Genomic DNA, 27902 nt, shown 5'->3' on the forward strand with positions numbered 1-27902 from the left:
TCCTGTTCAAAGCTGCGAAGAAACGGAATCTGCGCCTGGGACTGGGACCGGGAGGAGGTGATCTGTGCAGAAGAATAAACCCAGAGGCTCCGAGAGGCTCTGAGGCAGAGGTTACCGCTGCTGTCTTCTCCCCTACCGTCCCCCAAGCGGTGGGGGGATGCTCACAACAACTATTTGGAAAAGGGAGACGCGCTTTGGGGGAATTTGAGTCCCCGCAAGCGACCCGCACTCGTTTTAATTCGTAAAATATGGCCGATAATGTCTTGGAGTCGGGTCCGCCTTCAGCCAAGAGGCCAAAGCTGTCTTCTCCGGCTCTGTCGCTGTCGGCCAGTGATGGAAATGGTAAATATACTGCATGTTTTACTTCTGAGGTGATTTAACACTAAAGTGTTGTGGGCTCGTCACAGACCTGGGCTCTGAGGGTCCAGAGTTACTCACAAAGTTCGTTTCACACACTTTGAACACGTATATCACGGTGTGGATGAATCGATTACGCATTGTGCTAAATTGTTTTAAAGGATGATACCGTGGCAATGACGAACCGTGTGGTTTGTGTATTCGCTTAAAGCTGTGATGTTTTGATGTGTTAGCCTCCAGAGGCTAACTAGCCTCAAAGTAAAAGATCAATCTCCAAACAATGGAAGAATCGAGTGACCCCAGTTTTCTTCAAGTTGTAGTTACACACTTTGTGATGATTTCACAATACAAATGAAAAAATACTGACATCTTCTGATGAACTGAATCGATAGTGTACAAAATCACGTAAAATGTGTGTCTTAAAACATTTAATGCTAGGAGAAAGTAACGGGAATGTAGCTAGCGCTAACTAGCCGCAGCGTCCACCGGCGGCACAGCTGTGGAGCTAGCAAACACTCTTTACAATGGAACATGACTTAAAGCAACTTTTCTCATGTTGTGAACTATGCACGCGATAGTTTTGTTCCGTGTACAGCAGTAAATGCAGTTTATCCATAATGTTACCCGCAGAGACGCTCTCGCTTAAGGCACCATTGTGTTTCATTGGCCATTGTTCCGACATTAGGTTAAAGTTGCGCAAAGCCACGTTCAGCAGGAGATGCGCCGCTTTAATGATGAACATCGCGTTTAAACTTAAGGAGCAATACGGGCTCTCCGAAAAATATATTCTAATGTTTATATATTTACGTTCCTTAAACATGTCTGGCTTTTAGTAATGTCACCGACAAAGCCCATTCTTGTCCACCGGCCATTGTCTGCTTTCTACGCCAACATTGCTTTTGTTTTGTGTGAGATTAAAATGAGTTAAATCTGAAATATGACAAGAAGTTCTAATATATGTTTTTATGCAAACAAGCAAGGTGCTGCAAATTCATTCCTCTGTGTTACATGACTTGTTCTTCAGTTGTCTTGAAAGTTAGAATGTTTGGTTAAATATATTTATTTTTAAAATTACAAACTTGTATCTTCAAACTGTTCTGAAGCAAATTTCTAGCTCTTCAACCTAGATTTAAAAAAAAAAAAACAGTGTTGTCTCATCTATTTGCCTTCTCAGGACTCCAGCCTCACCACAGAACCAGTGCAAACAACCTACCTGCTACTGTAGTTTGTTTATGTACTCTCCTGCGGCTTTTCACTTGGACCTCGCCATGTTTCCTCTATCAAACCACAGACCTATGCCCTGGAGAGAGGCCCAGGCTTTAAGAGACTGACATCTCTTTAATCATGTTTGCACCTAATTTGCTAGTCTCCCTAAAACATTTTGTTGTCCTTCCTGCTCAGATTTCGGCTCACTCTTTGACCTGGAGCATGACCTCCCAGATGAGCTGATCAACTCTTCAGATCTGGGAATAACCAATGGCGGAGATCCCATCCAGCTACACAACAGTCTTGGGGGACATGGAGCTGGACTCGGTCTTGTCGGAGGCCAGGAGGCTGCCGCGAAACACAAACAACTCTCCGAATTACTGCGCTCTGGTACATCAGCACAGCAGCGTGGTCCTGCAACTAACAGCATAGGACCAGGGGCTTCTATGGGTTTGGTGGGAGTAGGTGTCTCCCCAGTAGGACCTCAAGCCCAGCAACAGCCAGGCCTAATGCAGCAGGTTAATGTGTCCGGGGGTATGGGAGCTCATAACAGAGCTGCCATGATGGGAGCTCAAAAAGTCAACACTGGACAACAGCAAGGAGTTATGGGTGGGCATCTGATGAATGGGTCGCCACGGATGAGCTATATGGGTACCGCTGGCATGGGTAGTAATGGTAATCTGTTAGCTGAAACCCTTCAACAGCAACAAGGGGGACAACAAATGGCCACCATGACTCAACCAGGAATGAGACCACAGCAACCTGAACCACTAAAAAAGGTGAGCACAAACCATATATCATTTGATGTTGTAGAGTTTGTGAGTACATTGTCATTTCAGTACAAATAGTTAACAGCGTGTCACTGTTTGTAATATATTTATGTGTAAAACATTTTTATCAAGGTACGTCCCCAGGCCCAATTGAGTGTGGTTATGTAATGGACTAAAACTGCTGCATTATGATTAAGTGTGAGAAATAGTGACAAAAAATAATGTCTTAACATGTACTTAGGGTTATTCTGATGATTATATTATGGCAAGTTACTAGAAATGTGCCAAACATGCCTGCCATGGTTGAGGTCCGTGCACAAAACACTAATTGACAGTAGAATTAACCACAAAGAAATTTGATTGACATAACTTGTGCATAGATTAGTTGACTAAAATGGGCAAAGCGAGGCGTTTGTCACAATAGTATCTCTATGATCTCGCCATGTATTTGACCCCTACTCCATTCACAAGAATACAAGCTCAGTTTTATTTGTAAGTGGCTGTTAACTTTTTTTAATGTAAGTTTTTAAAAATGATTTCAAATAATAGACAATATACATGATAAACTAATTCCTCCCTCCAAAACAAAAATGCATTATTATTCAGTTATGGATACCTCTTGTTTCTAATCATGACCATGATTTTTGTGGGCAGACACACGCACATCCAAGACTAATCGACGTGCGTGCTGAGTCCAAAAAGTAAAAAAGCTGGAGGACGAGAGTAGGATCGGCAGAGCACAAAGTATGACATGAATTGCAGCATGTGGTCTAACTTAAAGGCACAATGGGCGATTTGAGAACGCAGGCGGAAGTGCGCATGCCACTCCCCCGTGTGGACTGATACAACACACACGTGCGTTTGTTTATTAGCGCGACGGAGCGCATCATCTCTCTCGTCTCCCGTAGATTTCAGTCTCTTCTGAGCTTGAACTGTCTTCATTTTGCCCCGTACACTGAGGGAAGTATATTATGATAGATCAATGTGCTTAGACACGCGGCTGCAGGTGAGCGAGGCTCTGCAGGTGAGCAGTATGTGCGTTTTATGATTGATACGTGGCAGGACTAATCGACAGTCCACGCCACGAGGAAATAAGACTCAAGATTTGGGCCAAAAAAATCGTCCATTCAACCTTTTGAAATATAAATTAAGAGCTCCAAATAAATAGTAATTTATGTTACTTGTAATGTAGAAAAAACTCCTATAATTGGTAGATAATTACAGTAGATTTAAACTTGTAATTGTCATTTTTAATCTGGGTTTCACATATTATTGGAGAATGATCTGGTTGCAGCCGATGGACAATGTCATGTTGAGTGGAGTTCCATGTCTGGTTAGGTTTAATACTCAATCACCCCTAACACCTAACTATACCCAATTAACCAAGGAGCCAATCGTAAAGAAAGAAATAATTCCCACTAAAATATTTTGGTTTGCGACAAGTTGGCCACTGTCCAGGGTGTACCCCGCCTAAGGCCCGAAGTCACTGGGATAGGCTCCAGTCACCCGCGACCCCGAAAGGGAACAAGCGGTAGAAAATGGATGGATGGATATTTTGGTTTGCTGACAATGGCAGCAAACCTGATCCAAACTAATCGATTCATTGAAAGATTGATTGTCAAAGTATTTGTTGGTTGCAGCCCTACTCAGGATTATATATATTTTAGTTTATGATTATATTGTAACTTGAATAGTCTCAATTATTGTAGGATTGCAACAAGTTAATCAGTTGACTGCAACTAATAATTATTTAAATGTTTTAATAATTACTTACAATTATTGACATTGTATTCCTCACTTTTCTTTCATTCCCAACCTCTTCCCGGTATATATGACCAGTTTTATAGATTATAATAAGTAAAGTTAACGTGATATAAATGACTAGCTTAAATAGCACTTTACATTAGGGGTGGGCAACTATGACTCATCACAATTTTCTAGAGTCAAGATCATTTGTGAAGCACTTTGGTCACTTCAAGTGTTGTAAAGGGCCCTATAAATAAAGATTGATTGATCACGATTTAGATTCAGATCTTAATTCTACTCCCGGGTGGTGTATGACTTTTTGCATGTTCTCCCCATGTTTGTGTAAGTTTCCCCTCCTAGGACTGTTCTGTAAATATCAATTGGGCAATATATGTATTAATACAGAGATGCGTATTGTGATACGTTTAAACGACATAAATTAATTTAATAATAACAGTTGTGCACTTATTGACTGAATCACCACAGATTCAAGGCTGTATCTGCTGGGTTGAAATGGTGACTTTTCCATAAGACATTTGTATTCTGTTATTAAGGGCATCGAGACATGACATTCCAATGCATTTTGTTTTTCTACTTAATCAAAACATGATTTTGGTTTTAAGAGATATTTATGCAACATGTATAGTATCGGTCAGATTATCGGGATATGTATCACATTGTGGAACTTTTAAATTGGAATACATATTTTATGGTGAGGTACTAAACCAGGGGTGGGCAATTATTTTCCTCCGAGGGCCATATTCGAATCCAGGCAAGTAGCGGAGGGCCGGGCCGCCATCATTGGTGTGGGGAAAAATAAAAAAATCCCAAAAATATAATATCAAATAAAATATCACTTTTCTGTCAAATATAGGCAGAAAAGTCTAATTTAGTCTAATCTATTATTTAATTTATCCATCCATCCATCCATCTTCTGCCGCTTTATCCGGGGCCGGGTCGCGGGGGCATCAGTCTGAGCAGGGACTCCCAGACTTCCTTCTCCCCAGACACTTCCTCTAACTCCTCCGGGGGGATCCCGAGGCGTTCCCAGGCCAGCCGAGAGACATAGTCTCTCCAGCGTGTCCTGGGTCTTCCCCGGGGCCTCTTCCCGGTGGGACATGCCTGAAACACCTCCCGAGGGAGGCGCCAAGGAGGCATCCGGAACAGATGCCCGAGCCACCTCAGCTGGCTCCTCTCGACGTGGAGGAGCAGCGGCTCTACTCCGAGCTCCCCCCGTGTGGCCGAGCTCCTCACCTTATCTCTAAGGGAGCGCCCAGCCACACGGCGGAGGAAACTCATTTCGACCGCTTGTATCCGCGATCTTGTTCTTTCGGTCACTACCCAAAGCTCATGACCATAGGTGAGGGCAGGAACGTAGACCGACCGGTAAATAGAGAGCTTTGCCTTTCGGCTCAGCTCCCTCTTCACCACAACAGTCCGATGCAGCGACTGCAGCCGCTGCACCAATCCGCCTGTCGATCTCACGCTCCATCCTTCCCTCACTCGTGAACAAGACCCCGAGATACTTGAACTCCTCCACTTGGGGCAAGGACTCCCACCCACCTGGAGAGGGCAAGCCACCTTTTTCCGGTCGAGAACCATGGCCTCGGATTTGGAGCTGATTCTCATCCCAGCCGCTTCACACTCGGCTGCAAACCGTCCCAGAGCAGCTGCAGGTCCGGGTTTGATGGAGCCATCAGGACAACATCGTCTGCAAACAGCAGAGATGAGATCCTGTGGTCCCCAAACCGGACACCCTCCGACCCCTGACTGCGCCTAGAAATTCTGTCCATAAAAATTATGAACAGAACCGGTGACAAAGGCCAGCCCTGGCGGAGTCCAACATGCACTGGGAACAGTTCTGACTTACTGCCGGCAATGCGAACACAGCTCCTGCCCCGGTCATACAGGGACCGGACAGCCCTGAGCAAAGGGCCCCGGACCCCGTACTCCCGGAGCACCCCCCAAAGGACACCCCGAGGGACACGGTCGAAAGCCTTCTCCAGATCCACAAAGCACATGTGGACCGGTTGGGCAAACTCCCATGAACCCTCGAGCACCCGATGGAGATTATAGAGCTGGTCCAGTGTTCCACGACCGGGACGAAAACCACTCTGCTCCTCCTGAATCCGAGGTTCGACTATCGGTCGGATTCTCCTCTCCAGTACCTTGGAATAACAGTGAGAGACCTGTCCCCCACCCGAAGGCGGAGGGACGCGACCCTCTCGTTCACCGGGGTAAACTCCAACACGTGGCGGCTGAGCTGAGGGGCTATCAGCAAGCCCACACCAGCCCGCCGCCTCTCCCCGCGGGCAACACCAGAGAAGTGGAGCGTCCAGCCCCTCTCGAGGAGATGGGTTCCAGAGCCCAAACTGTGCGTGGAGGTGAGGCCGACTATATCTAGTCGGTATCGCTCAACCTCCCGCACAAGCTCAGGCTCTTTCCCCCCCAGCGAGGTGACATTCCATGTCCCCAGAGTTAGTCTCTGTGTCTGGAAATCTGGTCGCCGAGGCCCCTGCCGTCGACTGCCGCCCAGATCTCTCTGCACCGGCCCCTTATGGATCCTCCTGCGGGTGGTGGGCCCACGGGAGGGCGGCCCCACGTCGCTCTTTCGGGCTGTGCCCGGCCGGGCCCCGTGGGGTAAGACCCGGCCACCAGGCGCTCGCCATGGAGCACCCATCCCAGGCCTGGCTCCAGGATGGGGCCCCGGTGACGCCGATCCGGGCGACGTAAACTGCCTTGTTCGTGTTGTCATCATAGGGGGCTTCTGAACCGATCTTTGTCTGACCCGTCACCTAGGACCTGTTTGCCTTGGGAGACCCTACCAGGGGCATGAAGCCCCCGACAACATAGCTCCCGGGATCATTCGGGCACTCAAACCCCTCCACCACGTTTAGGTGTCGGTTCAAGGAGAGGTTATTTAATTTATTTAATTTATTTCACATCATATGTATTAAGGATACTCGTGCAGACAGATGCCTTTAGGGCAAAAAAGGAAGAAGAAAACATTTTTTTTTTTAATATTACTTGGACAAGCTTGGCGGGCCGGATTGAAAGTAGTTTGCCCACCCCTGTACTAAACACATACCGGTTCTGTAGCGACCAGGACTCATCTGCTGACATCCCAAATGTCACTTACTTTCCTGCTTAAGTAAAGAATAAATAAAAAACCTGCATTTGACGTGCATTCATATATTGAATAGGTAGGTCTGGTTGTTATGGCAATTAAAAATCTATTTCTGATCTGTGACAATCTGCTTTTTTGGTGATCTTGTGATTTAGCATCTTCTCTGTTTAAAGCAGTTCTATGCTCAAACACATGCCCTTTCCCCCCCACACACTCTTCTCTCATTGGTCAACCAACTGTGTGTGAAGTAGATTTAACCAGCTACAGTTTGGTGTAAACTAAATAAATTACTTTTATTTACCTTAAAGGCAATATAAATATGCTAGGTGTACGTTCAATATGACATTCATTTAATAAATTAAGTAATTTATTATTTCCATTTATTTTCTGTGTTTAATCAATTTCTTTCATTATCATCTGCACAGATGAATATGATGGCCAATGCGGGCCCCTATGGTGGGCCGTATGGCCAGTCAACGGGCCAAGGCCTGGCTGGAGCAGGAGTGAGTTCACAGCTCCAGAACAAAGTAGGGCTGTCCAACAATATGCCTGCACAGTTCATGGACAAAAAGACGCTGGGCGCTGGCATGCCTGGGATGGTAGGATTTATTAACTTTATTTACTAAAATGTGTTTCTTTCTCTTCCATTGTCATTGTTTAATTTATCTCATGCATTTATATTATGAAATTTGGAAGTTCTATTGATATGAGTTGTAATGCCTGTTTTATGACTTGCTGCAACAACTAATAGACATTATTTCTAAGTAATTGACTTCTGTGACTATTTCACTATTTAGTTGTCCCACTCATTATCACACATAGACATTACAATGCTTAAATGAGACTTGAAGACAAGTTGAAATACTTTTAATTTGTAAACATTAACTTTTTATCTATCAAGTAACCTCATTTTGGCATATTTATGCTTAAACTGATTCAATTTGATATAAATAATGTACTATTTGAGAGAAGAAACTGTCAAACTAGTCATAGTCGTTTAATCAAAAGTCGTTGCAGTCCTTGCTTAATGTCTGCACACTTGGTCCACATGTCGGTCTCACTCGGCTGACTCAAAACCACAGAGCCATAAGTGAAAAAGGACATTCTCCAAAAAAGTACTGTGATTGTATTGATGCCGAAAGTTATTATTATTATCTTAAAGTGGCATTTATATGACATATGAGCATAGGATGTCGTTCATGAGTTAGTGCACATGGTCAGTGCAAATATATTTGCTCAGGAAAACAACTTTTATTTAGATTTTTAATGTATGTTATGACATGATACCAGTTTATGGTCTTGAACTTGCTGGTTGCAGGTGTCGCATCAGCAGTCGGCCGCAGTTGGAGGTGTTGGGGCAGGAGCAGTTGGAGCACTACAGGTTGGCCTTGGTGCAGGAGTTACAGGTCCTGGTGTAGCTCCCACTGCAGACCCTGAAAAACGAAAGCTAATACAACAGCAACTGGTCCTTTTGCTTCATGCACACAAGTGCCAGAGAAGGGAACAAGCCAATGGGGAAGTTCGGCATTGCAATTTACCCCACTGTCGCACCATGAAGAATGTGCTGAACCACATGACCCATTGCCAGGCGGGCAAGTCTTGCCAGGGTGAGTCTGTGAAACCTTGGAAACAAGAGGAATGTTTTTGAACACTTTGATGCGCATCTAGATACATGGGTCACAATATTGATATTACTTTTTGATAAGCGTTTGTCGGGACGATACCTGTTAATGAATATACATGAGACGTGGGACAGTAGCCATGGGCTAATCCCACATTCACTCACATTCATTCACAAAGCGTTCATGGACACTTTGTTTTGATGTGTCTTGCTCATGGTCACAGCAACACTGTGCACTAGCACCCGCCTGTGGCACCTGGCATTCCAGTTGTCTCCCATCCAACTACTAACCAAGACTATCTCTGCTTAGTTTTTGAGATCTGATGAGATTGGGCTGGGCCACAGAAGAACATTCTTATGAGAATAAACACAAGATTTGAATCATTTAATTACACTGTCTTCAGAAGACATTCTGCTTTTATGGAGCCGTTTTCTCCCCATTTCCAACTCCTGATGTGTTAAATTATATTAAAGATTTACAGTATATAGAGTATTGTTACATCCCTAGTAACAAGTTTTAGACTTTATGTTAAGCCTGAAGCCTAAGATTACTGAAGGCCATATTACGTTGAGATAATTTAAAATACTAATGTCACTTATGCATTCTGTGTCCTCTTCTGCTAGTGGCCCACTGTGCCTCATCCAGACAGATTATCTCTCACTGGAAGAATTGCACTCGACATGACTGTCCTGTGTGCCTGCCTCTGAAAAATGCTGGCGATAAGCGAAATCAGCAGGGTGAGTTTTTGCCATTTACACAAGCAATCTTGATACAGTTAAGGAGGAAGGCTTCCCTATGTCTGCCTTCTACATGTTCAAAATGTTGTACTGTCTTTACAGCTGCCCTTAATAGTGCTGGGATAAATTTGGTAAACTCTTTAGGCCCAGGTGTCCAAGGTGGACAGGCCAACTCTCCAAATGGCAATCCTGCCAGCCAAATAGACCCAAGTTCCATAGAGAGAGCCTATGCTGCCCTTGGTCTTCCATACCAGGGCAATCAGACGCCACAGATATCACAAGCCAACATGACAAACCAGGGACCGCAGAGCCAGACTGGGATAAGACCTCTTAATCCTATGGGTGAGTAAATTAGAAAATGATGTTGCCGCATGACCCCAGAGTTTTGGATCTCAGAACATTTTTGTTTCAGCAGGAAACTCTATTGGAGTAAATGGGGGTGTGGGGGTACAGCAACAGGCCATACCAAACATGTTGCAAAATAGTATGATTGCACAAAGGTAGGATTATTTTTGCTACTTAAATTGTTTTTTTACTACAGTAAAATATACAAAAAAAAAAAAAATGTATACCTTTTTTAGTTTAATGAACGATGGTGTGGGAAACCTGGGCTCAATGCCAACAGCAGCGAATCCATTGTCGACCGGTATGAGAAAGCCTTGGCATGAAGACATCACACAAGATCTTCGCAATCATCTTGTTCATAAGCTGTAAGTCAGTCCTTGTGAAAAATTACTCAGATTTTTATAAATGAATTTATATTACAGGAACTGTCTGTAGCCGCCACCCTTACTGTTTAACGGCATTCCCTCCGCCAGCCCGCGCACGGGCTGAACCGGACTTTAGACGTGCTATTTTATCATCACTCATAACACCAGCAAGCTATACATCATTTTAAAGATCATTTTCTCAACAAAACTAATATGTCATTGATTTTGATTGATTAATATGCCCCAATAAGCAATTACCAATAGTTTGTGATAAAACTTTTCATAACATATTTCTTACCCTTATTGCGGTTCTGACGGACTCAACAGGGTTCAATCCATCAGTAGCTGTAGCTCATTCTGTCCGTAATAACCCACAGAAAAACAATATCCACATGTATTTTTCCTGAAGTAATTCCATTTGGAGAAAAAGTCCAGTAAACTGCTTTTTCTTCTGTGGAAAAAAATCACGTCCAACGCTTCTCTCTGTCCATATCAAAACACCGGCTCCAGATGCAATATGGAGCTGGAGCCGGTGTCACACTTTCAGCTACAGAATGAGACTATCCACGAGTTTTTCCTTTCGAGACCTGCACAGTTGGTTTCTTACCTGTGCTAGCGTGCTAAAGAAGAGACGTAGTACTTTTTGATTGTCATATTATTCTTGCCAATGAGCCAAGCTTTTGAGCGGTGGGTTTTAGGAATACACCAGACAAGATAAACCGCAAGTACAGTAGAACAGCATAATTTGGTTAGGCTTAGGACCTTTACAAATTGACAGGCGAGACTAGTGCAAGTTCTGAATCACTACTGAAGCTGGGTTGCCAGAGCCTTAACCTGTGTATAAAGGACACATACAAGTGTTTCTCATTCTCAGTATATGAATAGGCCATGGCTCATGTTGTGCTCAGAACCCTCTGACTAACCTCACTAAGCTGCAGAGGCTGCACTAGCCCTGATTCATAATTGGCCACAGGATTTTGGCTTTAGGTAGTGACCATTTAGATCAAAGCGGAGATTTAGGTTGAAACAATAATAATAATAATAACTTTTATTTATATAGCGCTTTTCAGTGACCCAAAGACGCTGAACATAATAAAAAAGGGGGGGGTATTTACAGACAGGGGGGACAACACGTACAGAACACATTAATATACCGATAAAATGAACAAGACAGAAGAAGTAGAGAGAAAAAGATGGGGATGTAACAGGGGGTAGAAGTGTAGGCAATGGGGTAGAGGAGGCTAGGGGTAGGGGAGGTCATAGGCTTGGGTGAAGAGGTATGTTTTTAGGCGGGATTTGAATGTTGTGAGTGAGGGAGAGTGGCAGACAGGTTGGGGGAGGGAGTTCCAGAGTCGGGGTGCTGTTCGGGAGAATGCTCTGTCGCCAAAAGTTTTGAGTCGGGATGTTGGTGCAGTCAGGGTGAGAGAGGAGGAGGATCGGAGAGCTCGGGAGGGGCGGTGGGGGATGAGGAGGTCAGACAGGTGGGGGGGGGGGGGGGGCAAGGTGGTGAAGAGCTTCGAAGGTGAGGAGGAGTATTTTAAAGTTTATGCGCTGCTTGATGGGGAGAGAGTGGAGAGAGCGGAGAACGGGAGTGATGTGATCACGGGACCGGGTGTGGGTGAGGAGGAGGGTGTGGGTGAGGAGGGTGTGGGTGAGGAGGCGGGTGTGGGTGAGGAGGCGGGCAGCGGAGTTTTGGACCATTTGGAGTCTGTGGAGGGAATGGGAGGAGATGCCAGTGAGGAGGGAGTTGCAGTAGTCGAGGCGGGAGGAGATGAAGGCATGGATGAGGGATTCAGCAGCGGGGAGGGTGAGGCCGTGTCGGATTTTGGCGATGCGGCGGAGGTGGAAGTATGAGGTCTTGACAATGTGGCTGACATGGGGAGTGAAGGAGAGGGTGGGGTCCATGATGACACCGAGATTGCGTACCAGGGTAGAGGGGGTGATGGTCGAGGTGTCGATGCTGAGTGAAAGGGGACCAGTTTTATTGAGAGTGGATTTGGTGCCAATGAGGAGGAGCTCTGTTTTGTCACTGTTCAGTTTGAGGAAGTTGAGAGTGAGCCATGATTTTATTGTAGAGATGCAGGTTTCGATGTGGCTGAGGGGAGGGTTTTGGGTGGATTTGGTGGTGAGGTATATCTGGGTGTCGTCAGCGTAGCAGTGAAAGTCCAGGTTGAGTTGGCGGAGGATGTGACCAAGGGGGAAGATGTAGCAGATGAAGAGGAGGGGGCCGAGGACTGAGCCCTGGGGGACCCCCTGCGTTACTGGGGAGAGGGTGGATGAGTGACCGGAGAGGGAAATGAACAAAGCGGCTTTAGGCATTGAAACTGGCAACACAAATGAGAAATTTGCAATTCTGTTCCTTTTATTGTAGCTACTATTGATGTATTGAGATGTACGTGTTTAACTTTCCCGTTGTGCATCTGTTTGGGAGCAGTGTGCAAGCCATCTTCCCCACCCCTGACCCGGCTGCATTGAAAGACCGTAGGATGGAAAATTTAGTTGCTTATGCTCGTAAAGTTGAGGGGGATATGTATGAGTCTGCAAACACAAGGGTAAGAAACACCCAGCTGTTTTCCACATCCATTTATTCACTGTAGGTAATTCAAATTGGTACCTTGAGGTAAAATTATTATTTGTTTCCCTGTATTCAGGCTGAGTACTATCACCTTCTGGCAGAGAAGATTTATAAAATTCAAAAGGAACTTGAAGAAAAGAGGCGCACGCGGCTTCAGAAACAGGGCATGATGCCTGGTCAGTCGGGGATGTCACAGGGTCCTCCAAACATGGGCCAGATACCCATGCCACTGGGACAACCTCCAAGTAAACATTTACTCTACATCTTGTTTAATAAACCTACATTTCACAGAAGAGGTTGCAAACTTTTTCTTTCACCTCTTAGATGGTCCTCATGCCGATCCGTCCATGGTCAGACCATCCGGACCTAATCAGATCATTAATAGAATGCAAAACCCAGCAAGTATGTCATTAATACTTGTGCATAAGTATGTTTATAGCTGCAAATGTTTTACTTTTTTCTTTCTCTCTAGCAATGAACCAGTTTGGGCAAATGGGGATGCAGTCAATGGGTCAAAGGTCTACGCCGCCTCTTTCTCATAATCCGCCAATGAACCAGGTACACACGCACTCACACTCTTAATTCTTTATGCATATTTCCTAGATTTTGTGACAAATGAATTGAATACTGAATCCTTCTCTTTTAATAGATGGGCATGGCACAAATCAGGATGGGTCAGCCCAATACCTCACCATTACAAAACCAGTACCTCTCTTCGCCTCAGTTCCCTGGGTCTAGTCCAGGCCTTGGTTCTGGTGCTGCTGGACTGAACCAGTCTGGGGTGCAAATGTCAATGGTAACGATAATTGGAAGACATTTACGACATTTATGACATGATATGACTATAATGTATTCCTTTTCCTGTGTCTCGTCTCAGCAAAACCAAATGTCAACAATGCCTTCACTCCCCGCCAGCAGCCCTGTAGCACAACCTACTCCCCCTGGCCCCTTGGCGTCTACTGGTGTTAATAATGCTGTGCCTCACCCCAACCTCCCCTCATTGCCCACGTCAAACCAGGCTAACTCTCACTGTGCAGCCATGCCCACCAACTCGCCCTCACCAGTACAAAGCCTAACGCCTCAGCCTCATCAAACTCCCCCGATGTTACCTGGCTCTCGGACACCCACGCCTCACTCCCCTCGCACACCTCAGATGCCTCAAACACAGCAGCCGCAACAAGTTTTACAGCCTACGTCAGAACAAGGAGTGAACGCCGACAAGTCTTTTCAGCTACAGCCAGAGCCACTGGGAGGTATGGCTCCAGCAACACCAAGCCTTGAGGATAGTCAGGCTGCAGCAGCCCCTTCCGATAATGCTCAAGTGTCTTTACAACCACCAAAAACCCCTGTAAGTATGCTTGCCAAAAAAAAGTCACTTTTTAAATTAGTACACTGACTGTTTTTTTCTTCTTCTGTGAAGCTTTCACCCGAGGCTGCGCAAACCACAGAAGATCAAGAATCTTCACCAGCCTTAGACAGCATCAACACCGAATCAAACTCACAGCCTGCTACCACAGACAACCAAGCCCCCAACAAGGAAAATGTTAAGATGGAAGTTACCAAAAATGAAGATCCAGACCGGGAAAGTGCTCAAACGGAAGAAGAGGACAAAACGGACATGGGCAAAAGGCAACCTGATGTGAAGACTGAAGAGGAGCCAGATGTAAGGCTTTTATTGTTTTAATATTTGTTGTTAGGTTGGCCAGTACAACACAAACAATTGAATTGTCTTTTTACACACATAATGAACCTATAACTTGAGAATTGACATTAAGGTGACATGAAAAGTTATTCCTTGGTCTGTTTCAATATAATTAAAAGGTATTGTATTGTATCGTATATCTGTTGAAATTCATCAAACTTGAAATTGCCTTAAGATCCATTGAGGTTGTTTGAATTATTATATATGTGATTTATTATATATGTGATTTATTATATATATTTTTTTCTATCTATCGCTATCTATACATAGAAAGATGGAGAGAGAGGGATACATGACCTGTTATATCAAATTAATCAAAAATAAATGAAAATAATTTGGTAAAATGGTGTGTGTTTTTTACTTGTATTTAAGAATACCTTTCTTTTTAGGTAATGAAAGGGAAGCAACCTGGAGATGAATGTAAAGAGGAGTCAATGGAAACGTCTTCATCTTTGTCTTCCACGGGACCAGAAAGTGAGCCGGACAAGAAGCCGGAGATCAAGAAGGAGATCAAGAAGGAGATCAAGAAGGAGATCAAGGAGCCAAAACAGGAAGAGGAGTGTTCAGGGTCAATGGCCAACAGTAGCTCCCCAGCCAGCACGCAAAGCAAAAAGAAAGGTACTTAGAAGTTTTTGGGGATTACAATCGCTAATTGGGGTTTGCATGAAGTCTCGACTCTTTTGGACTGGAAGGCTGAGGGTAACTTGCCCTTGTGAATATTCAAGCTGGTGCGTTAACCCAGAATGTAGATGGTGCCCCACAGAGGAAACGGAAGCAAACGTTTCAAAATTAAATTTGAGTTTGTCCTGAACTGTTTTGCCATCAAAACAAAGACTTCTACAAATTGTCTAACCTTTATCTTGTCTTGGCAGTTTTTAAGCCAGAAGAGTTGCGTCAAGCTCTGATGCCCACTCTTGAGGCTCTGTACCGGCAGGACCCTGAGTCCCTTCCCTTCCGTCAGCCGGTGGACCCCCAGTTACTGGGAATACCCGTACGTATTCGAACTAGTAACAAAACTAACCTGGTAAGGGATTGCACTGGCTGCCATTTTGCTTCAATTTTGTGTGGAAATATAGTTTTATTTTTCATCTTTAATTTCATAATTTATCCATAGCTTTATAGTGTTTTTATGTCTGCAGTTAGTCGCTTACTTTATTTAATCATTCACTGCATGTCATAAGCTAAGAAATGCAATCAGAGTCATCATTTCTTAAATGTAATGCCACCTTGAAAAATTAAAGCAATGACCTTGAACATTTAATTGCTCCGCAAAAAAATTTAAATGGCGTAATACCTCAGTGCTTATCATAATATATGTTGTTGCATCTGGTATATATTCTTCATTGCACCAAAAATGAGCAAATTACTTCTCATGTTCACCAGTCTTGCTTTTATTTTTCATGTAATTTTGCATAGTTGCCATCATTACTATTATACAAATGTTTTAGCTCTCTAGTCTGGTCCTCTCCAGTAGTGATGGTAGAAATAATAATAGGATGTTTGCTTAAATAGCTGTGTTGAGGTGGGAAAATATACATACTAAAACCTTTCACATTCTACACTATACTCATAACTTGAGTTAAAACCCTTTTATTGGGTATCCAAACACATAGTTCAATGCAGCAAATGGTTAAAACTCCCATCGCTATGGTGACATGGAAACGGACCTCCCCTTTAAATGTATTTTAACATTCCCTCATCAAGAGTGGATTTTTTTTGGGGGGGGGGGCACATATGGCACATATGGCACATTTGATAAAATGTTTTGTGCCTTGTCCCTGATCAAATGAAATGAATTCAAGGGAAATCTCTTAATGTGAGTGTACATGTTCCCTCCTCACCACGGTTAGCTTAGAGCTGCTGTATTGCTGAATGGATTGCTTAACAGGTAACTTTGGTTTGCCTGTTGCAGTGTTTACCATTAATCCCAGACTATGGTGGCCTCCCGTATTGAAAAAACAAATCACAACCAATATCGCCTTATTGCTCATTGTATTGTCACAAAAGTTTAGACAAAAAAATCCGCTTGATTACAAACTGTAGGCAATAAGTGAAATGTATAGTCCATGTATTGTGTGAGAGAATTATTAAGATAAAAGATAGTCTTCATTTGTGCCACCATAGTCTGAACAAAAACTATGGGAAACACTGCTTTTGCCATTGCCCCGTTCTTCTTGGTTTTGCACCCTCATTTTCTCTGAATAGCTCTGAAGGCCTTTCAGAGCTTCATGCCCTAAATCAAGAACTCATTCTCAGCCGCACAAACCATAAGTCTGTGATTGCCAGGATCAGGCACCATTACATTACCTTGATATATGATTTGCATTACATGTTGGGAGCAAAACACAGAGCTTAAGGGCAGAGGTTGTCATGTCTTTCTGTTTGCACGTGGACCTCTTTTCTGCAGTGCTCAACATCATTGTCCTCCCTGCACCTTCTTCTCTCCCTCTGGTCCTGCCTGGCTGCCTCCTTCATGATACCGTCTTGACAACGACGATGTGTCCACATTTTCTTCCCATTGACCATTTGGCTTGGAACCCTTTCACAAAAGGACTACTTTGACATAGTGAAGAACCCTATGGACTTGTCAACCATCAAGCGGAAGTTGGATACGGGACAATATCAAGAGCCTTGGCAATATGTCGAGGATATCTGGCTGATGTTCAATAACGCTTGGCTTTATAACCGCAAGACGTCCCGTGTTTACAAGTACTGCTCCAAGCTCGCCGAGGTGTTTGAGCTGGAGATAGATCCTGTCATGCAGGGTCTTGGATACTGTTGTGGGAGGAAGGTAATGATGAAACTTTATATTTTTGTTATCTTAAAATGGCAAAAACTAAAATCCTGGATCTGGAAATGCTTATGTTAATAATCCACATTGTACATAAGGACAGTTTTATTTTCTTTAATTCTTATGATTTTTATTGCGTTTGGTTTGGCGGTATTGCATGGCATGCACTTTGTCTGATACATCAATAATACAGAATTTGAATCCTCTTGACATTCAACCATAAAGTGAAAGTGATTTGGAACGGTTGCAGACAAAATGCTGCTCTTTTCATTTTGACTAGAATTAGATTTTGATTTATTTTATGACAAAGTTTGAGTGTATTTTGCATCTACTAACAAAAAGCATTTGTATTTATTGTTGCAGTTTGAGTTTTCCCCCCAAACACTATGCTGCTATGGAAAGCAATTATGCACCATTCAACGTGACGCTGCTTACTTTAGCTACCAGAACAGGTAAGGGCTGTCAACATTGGAAAACGGACTTTATTCCTACTATCAAGGTTCACCCATTTTAATTTCTGAATGTACAGCCGTTGAATTGTCAGGGGCCTTTAAGTCGATCTCAACAACACACCATTTAATGAAACACTGTCACAGATGGAATTTGGCTTTATCTTCTTTTTTTTTGTCGTTCATAAAGTGGATTACTTTCTGTTCAAACTGATTGTAAAATGACTGGTAAAGCCTGTTTCTGGTTTACTAACAAAAGTTATTTGTTCAAAGTTTGAACCGATTGTTCCCACTTTATAAATGATGTTAAAGGATGATGGGTCTTTGTTGCTTTAGTTTTGTGGTTATTCCTCATTTACACTTTCACATGCCGAGAATAATATCAGCTCCTTCCTCCACAGCTCTCACTGGTCTTGTGTGTTTATGTAATCTTGTATTGTTTATCACTGAATGTCTGACGCTAATATTGCCTTGCCTTGGCTCTCTGTCCCCTGTTGGTTGTTTTTTACATTATGTTCCTTCATTCCCACTTGCCTTCATCGTCTGTCAAATTTGTAACAATTAATTTCACGCTTTTTTATGTATTCTCATTTTGACCCTTCCCCTCCCTTCTCTCCCTCCTTTTTTAACGCTTGTGATGTCTGCATTGGCCTGCTTTGGTGTGACCAATCATCCGCTCCGAAAATATATGCATAAAATCAAAACGCCTGCCCACAAAAAATCTGCATCACGATTGGCTGCTGCTGCCTCCTGGCGACGACCTTCCTTGCCCTCTGCCTCCACCTCTGTGCCCGTCCTGCCCTGCCCTGATTGGCGACTGCTTCTCCACGCCCTCTTTGTGCTTGGCTGTGCTGATGACCAACGGTGTAGCTCACCAAAATATGGGCTTCTTGCTGACAGGTACCACTTCTGCGAGAAGTGTTTCAACGAAATCCAGGCCGAGAGCGTTTCCCTGGGGGACGACCCGTCTCAGCCACAGACGTAAGTTCCAGCCCACAACACCAATATACAGATCTCCATTGTTCGCAGGTCCCTTAATTATGTAGTACTGCTCATAGGTAACTGCAAAAGAAAATCTAATTCTATCAACTGGACAAAACCTTTTAAGAGTAAAGATTTTTCGCCACTCATCCAAGTAGCTTCTTCAGTTGTTATTTACGCAAAAATATGACTACTTTTTCTACACATGTAAAAGACCAATGTTTCTGAATATTATTCACAAATGTTTCTTACTTAGCAATTCATATTAATAATCCATCCCACCTCAGGTCACTATGAAATGTTCAGTTTTGTTTTATAGGGGGGTCTGAGGGGGGGTCTGAGGGGGGGTCAGAAAACCTGTCAGTATCTGGTGTGACCACCAAAATGACTGCCGAAGTTACTGGATATGTGCAGGATCTGGAACACGCTGTGGTATATGCCGACCCAGAGCCTCCCAAACACGCTCCATGAGTGACATGCAAGAACTGGGATGTTTTCAATGTCAAGCAAATGTGTCCAGATCCTTGCTAAACGGGGCTGTGCCATTATCATGCTGCAGCATGAGGTGATGTGGATGAATGGCACTAAATGGACATGACCATTGAGCATGTTTGGGGTGCTCTGGATCGGCGTATATGACAGCGTGTTCCAGTTCCTACCAATATCTATATATAATAATTATATCACATAAATATAAAAAAAATATATGTATGTATGTATATATACATATATACATATATATACATAATACATATTTTTTTAAGTAAGAGTGCAATGTTTCTGTTTGAAGTTGCCTAATTTATCTTTATCTTTTTGTAGGTCAATAAACAAAGACCAGTTTCAACGGAAGAAGAATGACACTCTTGACCCAGAGTTGTAAGTCATATTTTTAATGGGCGTTTCCTCTGTAATATATTTGTTAAATGACTGAGGTTTTTTAAATAACTTGTGTTATTGTAAATGTCCATACCTGTGCATTGGTCGTTTACAGGTATGTGGAATGTATGGATTGCGGTCGAAAAATGCACCAGATCTGTGTCTTGCACAATGAAACCATTTGGCCAACAGGGTGAGACCATTTTACTAAAATCCAGTGCTTTTAAGTTTAATACAGATAACAAACTGTAACATTTTAATACAAATTTTATTGTTGGTGGTTTGTTTGTAAAACTGTATTTTTTGTTCCTATTCTCTGACAGTTTTATTTGTGACGAGTGCCTTAAAAAGGTTAATAAGACACGCAAAGAGAACAAATATGCAGCCAAAAGTAAGTCTTGTAAATAGAGTTTTTTTTTTTTTCTTATATCTTCAACTGAATCTCTTCCCTCCCTTTTCTTTTACAGGACTTCCTCAGACTAAATTGGGGATTTTTTTAGAGTCTAAAGTTAATGACTACCTCAAAAGACAGAACCACCCTGAAGCCGGAGAAGTCACCATTCGTGTGGTTCACGTCTCTGACAAGGTTGCGGAAGTCAAACCTGGCATGAAGTCTAGGTACCAGCTATGATTCCCTTTTTATTTAGAATACCGACATATTTGTTTTATTTTGTACCTTACATTTTAAGTTTTGTCTGATTGCCCTTCAGATTTGTTGATAGTGGAGAGATGGCGGAGTCATTTCCCTACCGAACAAAAGCTCTGTTTGCCTTCGAGGAAGTTGACGGAGCAGAAGTGTGCTTTTTTGGTATGCACGTCCAGGAGTATGGATCAGACTGCCCACCTCCAAATCAGAGAAGGGTTTACATCTCTTATCTGGACAGTGTGCACTTCTTTAAACCTCGTCACCTCAGGACTGCTGTATACTATGAGATCCTTATAGGATACCTGGAATATGTCAAAAGACTTGGGTAAGAGAAGGCCAACTTGCATAATCCCTAGGTTCATAATAAATTCCCATATTTCAATCTTTCTCCTTGATAAATTCTAGATATACAACGGGGCATATCTGGGCTTGTCCTCCCAGTGAAGGGGACGATTATATCTTTCATTGTCACCCGGCTGACCAGAAGATCCCCAAGCCAAAACGTCTCCAGGAATGGTACAAGAAAATGCTGGACAAGGCTGTTGCAGAGCGCATTGTTCATGATTACAAGGTGAGACATTACTGATTGCCTTCTGTTTGAGCCAATACCATTTTATTATATAAATTAATATTAAATACATTTTAGTAGAAAGGAGCAAATTGAAATGGCAGAAAGTTTTCAGAAATGTATAGATTTAATCATTAAACATGCTTTCTTGACAATCGGCTTTTGTGTCTCAGGACATTTTCAAGCAGGCGACAGAGGACCGACTGACAAGTGCTAAGGAGCTGCCATACTTTGAAGGGGATTTCTGGCCTAATGTTCTAGAGGAAAGCATCAAAGAGCTGGAACAAGAGGAGGAAGAGCGAAAAAGGGAGGAGAATTGTACCTCAAATGAGACCACGGATGTAAGATGAAATGATACATTAAAGTTTGTTTTAAATGTTTTAAAACAAGAGATGTTGATGTGATGGTATGTCTCTCATTTTCAGGCTGCAACTGGAGACAGTAAGAATGCCAAAAAGAAAAACAGTAAAAAGACAAGCAAGAACAAAAGCAGTCTGAGCCGAGGAAACAAGAAGAAGGCGGGAATGCCCAATGTTTCCAATGACCTTTCACAGAAATTATATGCCACTATGGAGAAACATAAAGAGGTACCACTCTGTTTTCCTAATTTATATTTATCGTGGAGCAGATTAGTGCAAACATCATTCAGTTTGTGATAGAAATGTGATTTTTTTTTTTTTTTTTTTAAACAAATTTGTCAATGTTACTGTAAAAAAAAAACGGGAATTTCCCAAAATAATTTTTTCCCCTATTTTATTGAACTATTATTTTATATAAAAATTAGAAAATCTTTTGTGCCAATCCCAGGTGGGAAAGGAAAATTCTCCACTTCATTATCAAGCCCAAAACAACACCTGAATCCTAAACAAAAGGACTGCTGTATGAGAAAACCTCAAATCAGAAGTACACAAAGACAGTAAATGTCTAGGATTCATTCATGGTTTTCAACAGTTCTGATTTGCCATGAAGCAAATGGCAGCAGCCAACCCGATCATTATCATCATGTGAAGATCATTTTGTAATTTCATTACATGACTGCAATTCAATGTGTGTTTGGGGTCTACGGACAAACTGCATATGGTTAGAAAACATTGTGCACTTCTGATGGGTTCATACAGAAACCTTTAAGAAAACATCCGGAATTTTATGTTCACATTATTTGTTAAAAATGTCACACTTGTATCACAAAGTGAATGATTAAGCCAAAATATGGTCTATATCTGTCCCACCATACAGTCTGATCAAAATGAGTTAAAATAAGTAAAAATGACAAATGGTTTGTAACCACCCCTTTTCTACTTGGCCTCTCTCTCTTGAGTAACTGATGTTTCAAAAAGTAGTTGTCTTAACTAGGCTTTTAGTTGAAGACCGTCATCAAGAAATATTCATATATTATAATATTTTTAGCCTTATGATGTTACTGCACTCAGGGGGATAACATCCATTCTGTCTTGTAGGTATTTTTTGTCATCCGTCTAATTGCCGGACCCACTGCCAATTCATTGCCACCAATCACTGACCCAGACACCCTGATGGCCTGTGACCTGATGGATGGACGTGATGCTTTTCTAACCTTGGCCAGGGACAAACATCTGGAGTTTAGCTCTCTTCGAAGATCCAAATGGAGCTCCATGTGCATGCTGGTGGAGCTGCACAACCAAAGTCAGGACCGCTTTGTCTACACCTGCAATGAATGCAAACATCACGTGGAGACTCGATTCCACTGCACCGTCTGTGAGGTCAGAGATGCCACTCATATTTACTTTAATATGTTCATAGTTATTTCAAAAGTCACAAATTATTCAATTATTTTTTCTTTCTAGGACTATGACTTGTGCATCAACTGTTACCACTCTAAAGGCCATGAGCACAAGATGGACAAATTGGGGCTTGGACTGGATGATGACAGTAACAACCAGGCAGCTGCCACCACCCAAAATCCTGGAGACTCGCGTCGCCTCAGCATCCAGCGTTGCATCCAGTCACTAGTCCATGCCTGCCAATGTCGAAATGCCAACTGTTCTCTGCCTTCCTGTCAGAAGATGAAGCGTGTCGTTCAGCACACGAAAGGATGCAAGAGAAAAACCAATGGAGGTTGTCCTATATGCAAGCAGCTCATTGCTCTTTGCTGCTACCACGCGAAACATTGTCAAGAGAACAAATGTCCTGTTCCCTTTTGCTTAAACATCAAGCAAAAGCTTCGACAGCAACAGCTGCAGCACAGATTGCAACAGGCACAGATGCTCAGAAGGCGGATGGCCAGTATGCAACGAGTGGGCCAGCCCACAGGAGGACCGCCTGGTGCCCCTTTAGGTCTCCCATCACCAGGAAACAATAGCACAGCACCCAGCACTCCCACATCTGGAGGCACTCAGCCTCCCACTCCTCAGACACCCACGCACCATATGCAGCAGGGTCAACCACAGGGCATGGGCCCAGCACCTGGAGTCCAGCAGCCTGGGGGACTGGCCCCTCAGGGCAGCATGGCACCACAGCACCATGTACAACATCAGTTCCCTCAGATGAGTGGTGGGTCTGGACCCGGGGGAATCATGAACTCGCCTCAACATCAGCAGATGCTCACTCAACATCAGAATGGTGCTGTGAACTCGCCCCAGCAACAGCTCAACCCTTCATACACTGGCAGACCCCCGGGCTCTTCTCCCATCCACCAGTCCCAAGGCAAACCTGGCATTGGCTCTGCCACACCGCCCCCACAAAAGCAGCAAGGAGGCACTATGACTGCTGGTATTGGTCAGCCACAGAATCCCCCGGTCATGCAGCTGCAACCCCCTTCAGGACCACCACCAGCTGCAGTGGAGATCGCTATGAAGATCCAGCAAGTAGCAGATGCTCAAAGAAAAATGGCACTGCAGAGACAGGCACAGGCAGCCACAAGCGTGATGCCCTCACATGGACACCACCAACAGGCACAAAACCAGCAACTGAACATGGGAAACCTCTCTGGAGTAGGGCTGGCTGGAGCCCAGGGTATGCCTCCTCAAAACCCAGCAGCAGTGACAGCCCGAGCACACATGGATCCACAGCGGGCCCAAGCAGGGATGGTGGGAGGGCAAATGCAGCAACACTTTCAACAGGGAAACATGCCCACTCAGCTACAGCAACAAAGAATGACTGCTCCACTGCAAAATCCCTCTCAGCAGCAATGGATAGGACAAGGTATGGCACCCCAAAGGCCAATGATGAATCAGATGGGTCATCCCATGCAGCCAATGCAGCAGCTGCAGCAGCTGCAGCAGCAGCAGTTGCAGCTGCAGCAGCAGCAGCAGTTGCAGCAGCAGCAGCAGTTGCAGCAGCAGCAGCAGTTGCAGCAGCAGCAGCAGTTGCAGCAGCAGCAGTTGCAGTTGCAGCAGCAGCCGCAGTCGCAGCAGCAGCAGCAGCAGCAGTCACCTCTCATGAACATGACCCCACAGCAGCAAGGCGCTGGACTGGCCATCTCTGGAGCTGCTGGAGTCCCAGGAAATGTTGGAGGAAACATTCCACAGGGTGCCCTGCAGGACCTGCTACGAACACTACGCTCTCCAAGCTCTCCGCTCCAGCAGCAGCAGGTTCTGAACATTCTTCGATCCAACCCTCAGCTCATGGCTGCTTTTATCAAGCAAAGGGCATCCAAATACAAAGGTGGTCCAGGAGGTTTACCAGGAGTATCAAACCAACCAGGGGGCCCTGTTGGCAACAGCATGACAGGAGGACCACAGCTGAACATAAACATTGCAAGTGGAAGTCAACCAGGGATGCACATGGGAGGAGGGCAGAATGTCAACATGGCTGCCATGGCACAGCTCCAGCAGCAACAACTGCAGCAGCAGCAACAGCAGCAACAGCAGCAGCAGCAGCAGCAGCAGCAACAGCAACAGCAACAGCAACAGCAGCAACAGCAACAGCAGCAACAGCAGCAGCAGCAGCAGCAGCAGCAGCAACAGCAGCAGCAGCAGCAGCAGCAGCAGCAGCAGCAACAGCAGCAGCAACAGCAGCAGCAACAGCAGCAGCAACAGCAGCAGCAACAGCAGCAGCAACAGCAGCAGCAACAGCAACAGCAGCAGCAGCAGCAGCACCAACAACAACAACATCAACCAAGACCAATGCTTAACAACTTGCAGCCACAGCCGATGGGGGCAAAGGGAGTACCCGGTCAGGGTCCACAGATGGCCAACCTCAACAATCCTCAATTCAGAGAGATGCTTATGAGGCGACAGTTACTGCAACAACAGCAGCAGCAGCAGCAGCAGCAGCAGCAGCAGCAGCAACAACAACAACAACAACAACAACAACAACAACAACAGATGGGAATGAACCACAGTCAGTTTCAGTCGCCTCCACAGCAACAGGGCTACATGGGACAACCTGGCATGCAGTCTCACATGGGACAACCTGGCATGCAGTCTCACATGGGACAACCTGGCACGCCGTCTCACATGGGACAACCTGGCACGCCGTCTCACATGGGACAACCTGGCACGCCGTCTCACATGGGACAACCTGGCACGCCGTCTCACATGGGACAACCTGGGACGCCGTCTCACATGGGACAACCTGGGACGCCGTCTCACATGGGACAACCTGGGACGCCGTCTCACATGGGACAACCTGGGACGCAGTCTCACATGGGACAACTTGGGACGCAGTCTCACATGGGACAACTTGGGACGCAGTCTCACATGGGACAACTTGGGACGCAGTCTCACATGGGACAACTTGGCACGGCGTCTCAAATGGGACAACCTGGCACGGCGTCTCAAATGGGACAACCTGGCATGCAGTCTCACATGGGACAACCTGGGACGCCGTCTCACATGGGACAACCTGGGACGCCGTCTCACATGGGACAACTTGGGACGCCGTCTCACATGGGACAACCTGGGACGCCGTCTCACATGGGACAGCCTGGGACGCCGTCTCACATGGGACAGCCTGGCACGCCGTCTCACATGGGACAGCCTGGGACGCCGTCTCACATGGGACAGCCTGGGACGCAGTCTCACATGGGACAGGGCCAAGCAGGCATGCCACTGTCCACTGGACCCACTGGTCAGGCCCAGAGCTTTCAAAACCCTTCTCAGCAGCAGGCAACAGTAGCCCTACAACAGAGGCTACAGCACCAGCTGCAGATGCAACAGCAACAGCAGAGTGGCATGGGTGATGGGGGACCAATTGTGGTCCCTCAGCAGCTGCAAGGTCCACAGCCCCCTCAGGGTGGCCCATCACCATCTCAGGCACTGCTCCAGCAGGCCCTTCATCAGAGACTTCTCCAACAGCAACAGACCCTTGGCCCGGGTGGGTCCCCAGCCCCACACAGTGGTCCCATGAGTCCCCAGCAGCAATCACCACACCCCCATCTGCAGGGACCGGCACTGTCCACGTCTCTGGCTAACCAAGTCCGCTCCCCCCAACCTTCGCCCAGACCTCAGTCACAGCCACCACACTCAAGCCCGTCCCCACGCTTGCAGCCCCAGCCCTCTCCTCATCATATCTCACCTCAGGTACAGACTGGGTCCCCACACCCTACCCACCTGACCCATCACCCTGGAATGCCCCCCCCACATCAACAGCCAGCAAACCAGCATTCACAGAACTCAATGGATCAGTTTGGGACAGATCAGAACGCTATGTTGTCCCAGCTGAGTAATATGGCTGGCCTTCACGGGACGGGGAGCGCTGGCCAGGATGCACTGGGACAGAACATGAACCATAACCCTTTAGACATCATGTAGGAACTCTAGTGAACTAAGAGCTCTGCGCACAAAACTGCACTCACCAGGACAGTGTTATTGTTTTACTTAGCCTTTTATACTATTAAATGTTATTTAAGATGTTTTCAATAAAGATGCATTGATCAGAACTTCCTATGGGAGATGAACAATAAAGAAACCAGTCTTTAAGTAGGTTAAAATAAATGAAACGTAAGTTATTGTTAATATATTTTTGTTATATATTATGAACAAAGTGGACAGTGGTTTGTGTAGCGCCATCCACCTGCACATCTACAGATTACAAAAGGAGTTATTTTTGGGGAGTTGTTGGTTAATGAGTACTTGCCTTTTTAAGCAAGTATTTTTAAGATATTAAACTTCGACAAGAAATTAAGAATTGATTTAATGCAAATAACCTTTTATTTTATTTTCCATCCAACTCTGTTTTTATTTGACAGAGGTTAGATTATCAGTGTAACGTCAAATGTGAGGCATATCTTTTAAAATATGTTTTAGCTTTATTTATTTTTGTTTTATTTGGTGTCACAAGTGTTAATATACCTTGAGACTGCTACACTTTGTATAGAAATATATTTTTGTTACTGAGGTGGGGGCTAGTAAATATTTACACTTCAGATATATTTAGATGGCTCTGTTGAGTGGAGAATAATTACCCGTCAGTGTTTTACTGCAGCGGTTTGTCTGCTGTGAATTCTCAGATGTATCAGGATGCCAAGTTTTCTGTTATGCCTACGCAGAGCTCCCTCCCTCGAATGTGTGCACTCTTTCCTTTAAGGACACTTAACGTGGAGCAATGGAGCCCTGGGGAGGGGGATGCAAACCTGTGTGCCTGTACCGTTTTCAGAACATGGCCTGGGATGTGGATTAGAACCTTTTTGTGTTTTTAACTATTGTTGTTTATGGCAAACAGCAGATTTTGATCCAAATGAACTGTGTTGCACAGAACTGAGGGGAAAGATGAGATCTTGGTGAAGAACTCACTTTCGGCCTTGATACTTGCTGCTTCCTTTTGGACTCTGAACCGCCCTCCAGCTTCTCATCCTCCCCCTTCCCCAACCTCATTTGTGGTTTATGAGTTTTATTTAATTTTTTTTTTTACTTATTTTTACTGTAAAAAGTAAACTGTGGAATTAAGTACTGTTTTATAATAAAATTAAAATTTACAATACTAACCAATGTTATTGCCTATAAAAGGTTTACTAGTAGAAGGCAGATCTAAAGTACTTCAGAGCCTTTAGTCCTGGTGGAATCATTGTGGCCCGATGCGAGAATCGGGTTGAACTTACTCCATTTTCGAGTAACTTATA

General features: G+C 44.5%; 1 protein-coding gene across 4 annotated transcripts; it reads left to right on the forward strand.

Annotated features, from left to right (window-relative positions):
* The first annotated feature begins 60 nt into the window (after positions 1-60).
* ep300b (E1A binding protein p300 b) lies at positions 61-27767 on the forward strand. 4 transcript variants are annotated; one of them, XM_072443753.1, is made up of 31 exons: positions 61-342; positions 1759-2342; positions 7632-7805; positions 8525-8813; positions 9452-9565; positions 9668-9907; positions 9978-10065; positions 10147-10275; positions 12710-12827; positions 12927-13095; positions 13175-13252; positions 13323-13408; positions 13500-13646; positions 13728-14198; positions 14271-14513; positions 14942-15055; positions 15089-15170; positions 15425-15576; positions 17104-17343; positions 17707-17795; positions 18663-18773; positions 19593-19649; positions 19765-19842; positions 19973-20040; positions 20117-20267; positions 20360-20620; positions 20701-20866; positions 21037-21204; positions 21289-21450; positions 22321-22602; positions 22687-27767. In XM_072443753.1, the coding sequence occupies exons 1-31, from the start codon at positions 249-251 to the stop codon at positions 26593-26595; spliced, it is 9114 nt and encodes a 3037-aa protein (XP_072299854.1). In that variant the 5' UTR covers positions 61-248; the 3' UTR covers positions 26596-27767. The 4 variants fall into 4 exon arrangements, with proteins under 4 accessions (XP_072299854.1, XP_072299853.1, XP_072299857.1 ...); XM_072443756.1 differs by having other exon boundaries at positions 62-342; positions 15425-15543; XM_072443752.1 differs by having other exon boundaries at positions 14942-15170.
* Positions 27768-27902: the final 135 nt, after the last annotated feature.

This window comes from Eucyclogobius newberryi, unplaced genomic scaffold (assembly GCF_026437365.1).
Source record: "Eucyclogobius newberryi isolate DKJ021-1_F unplaced genomic scaffold, fEucNew1.0.hap1 SCAF_13, whole genome shotgun sequence".
NCBI classification, from domain to species: domain Eukaryota; kingdom Metazoa; phylum Chordata; class Actinopteri; order Gobiiformes; family Gobiidae; genus Eucyclogobius; species Eucyclogobius newberryi.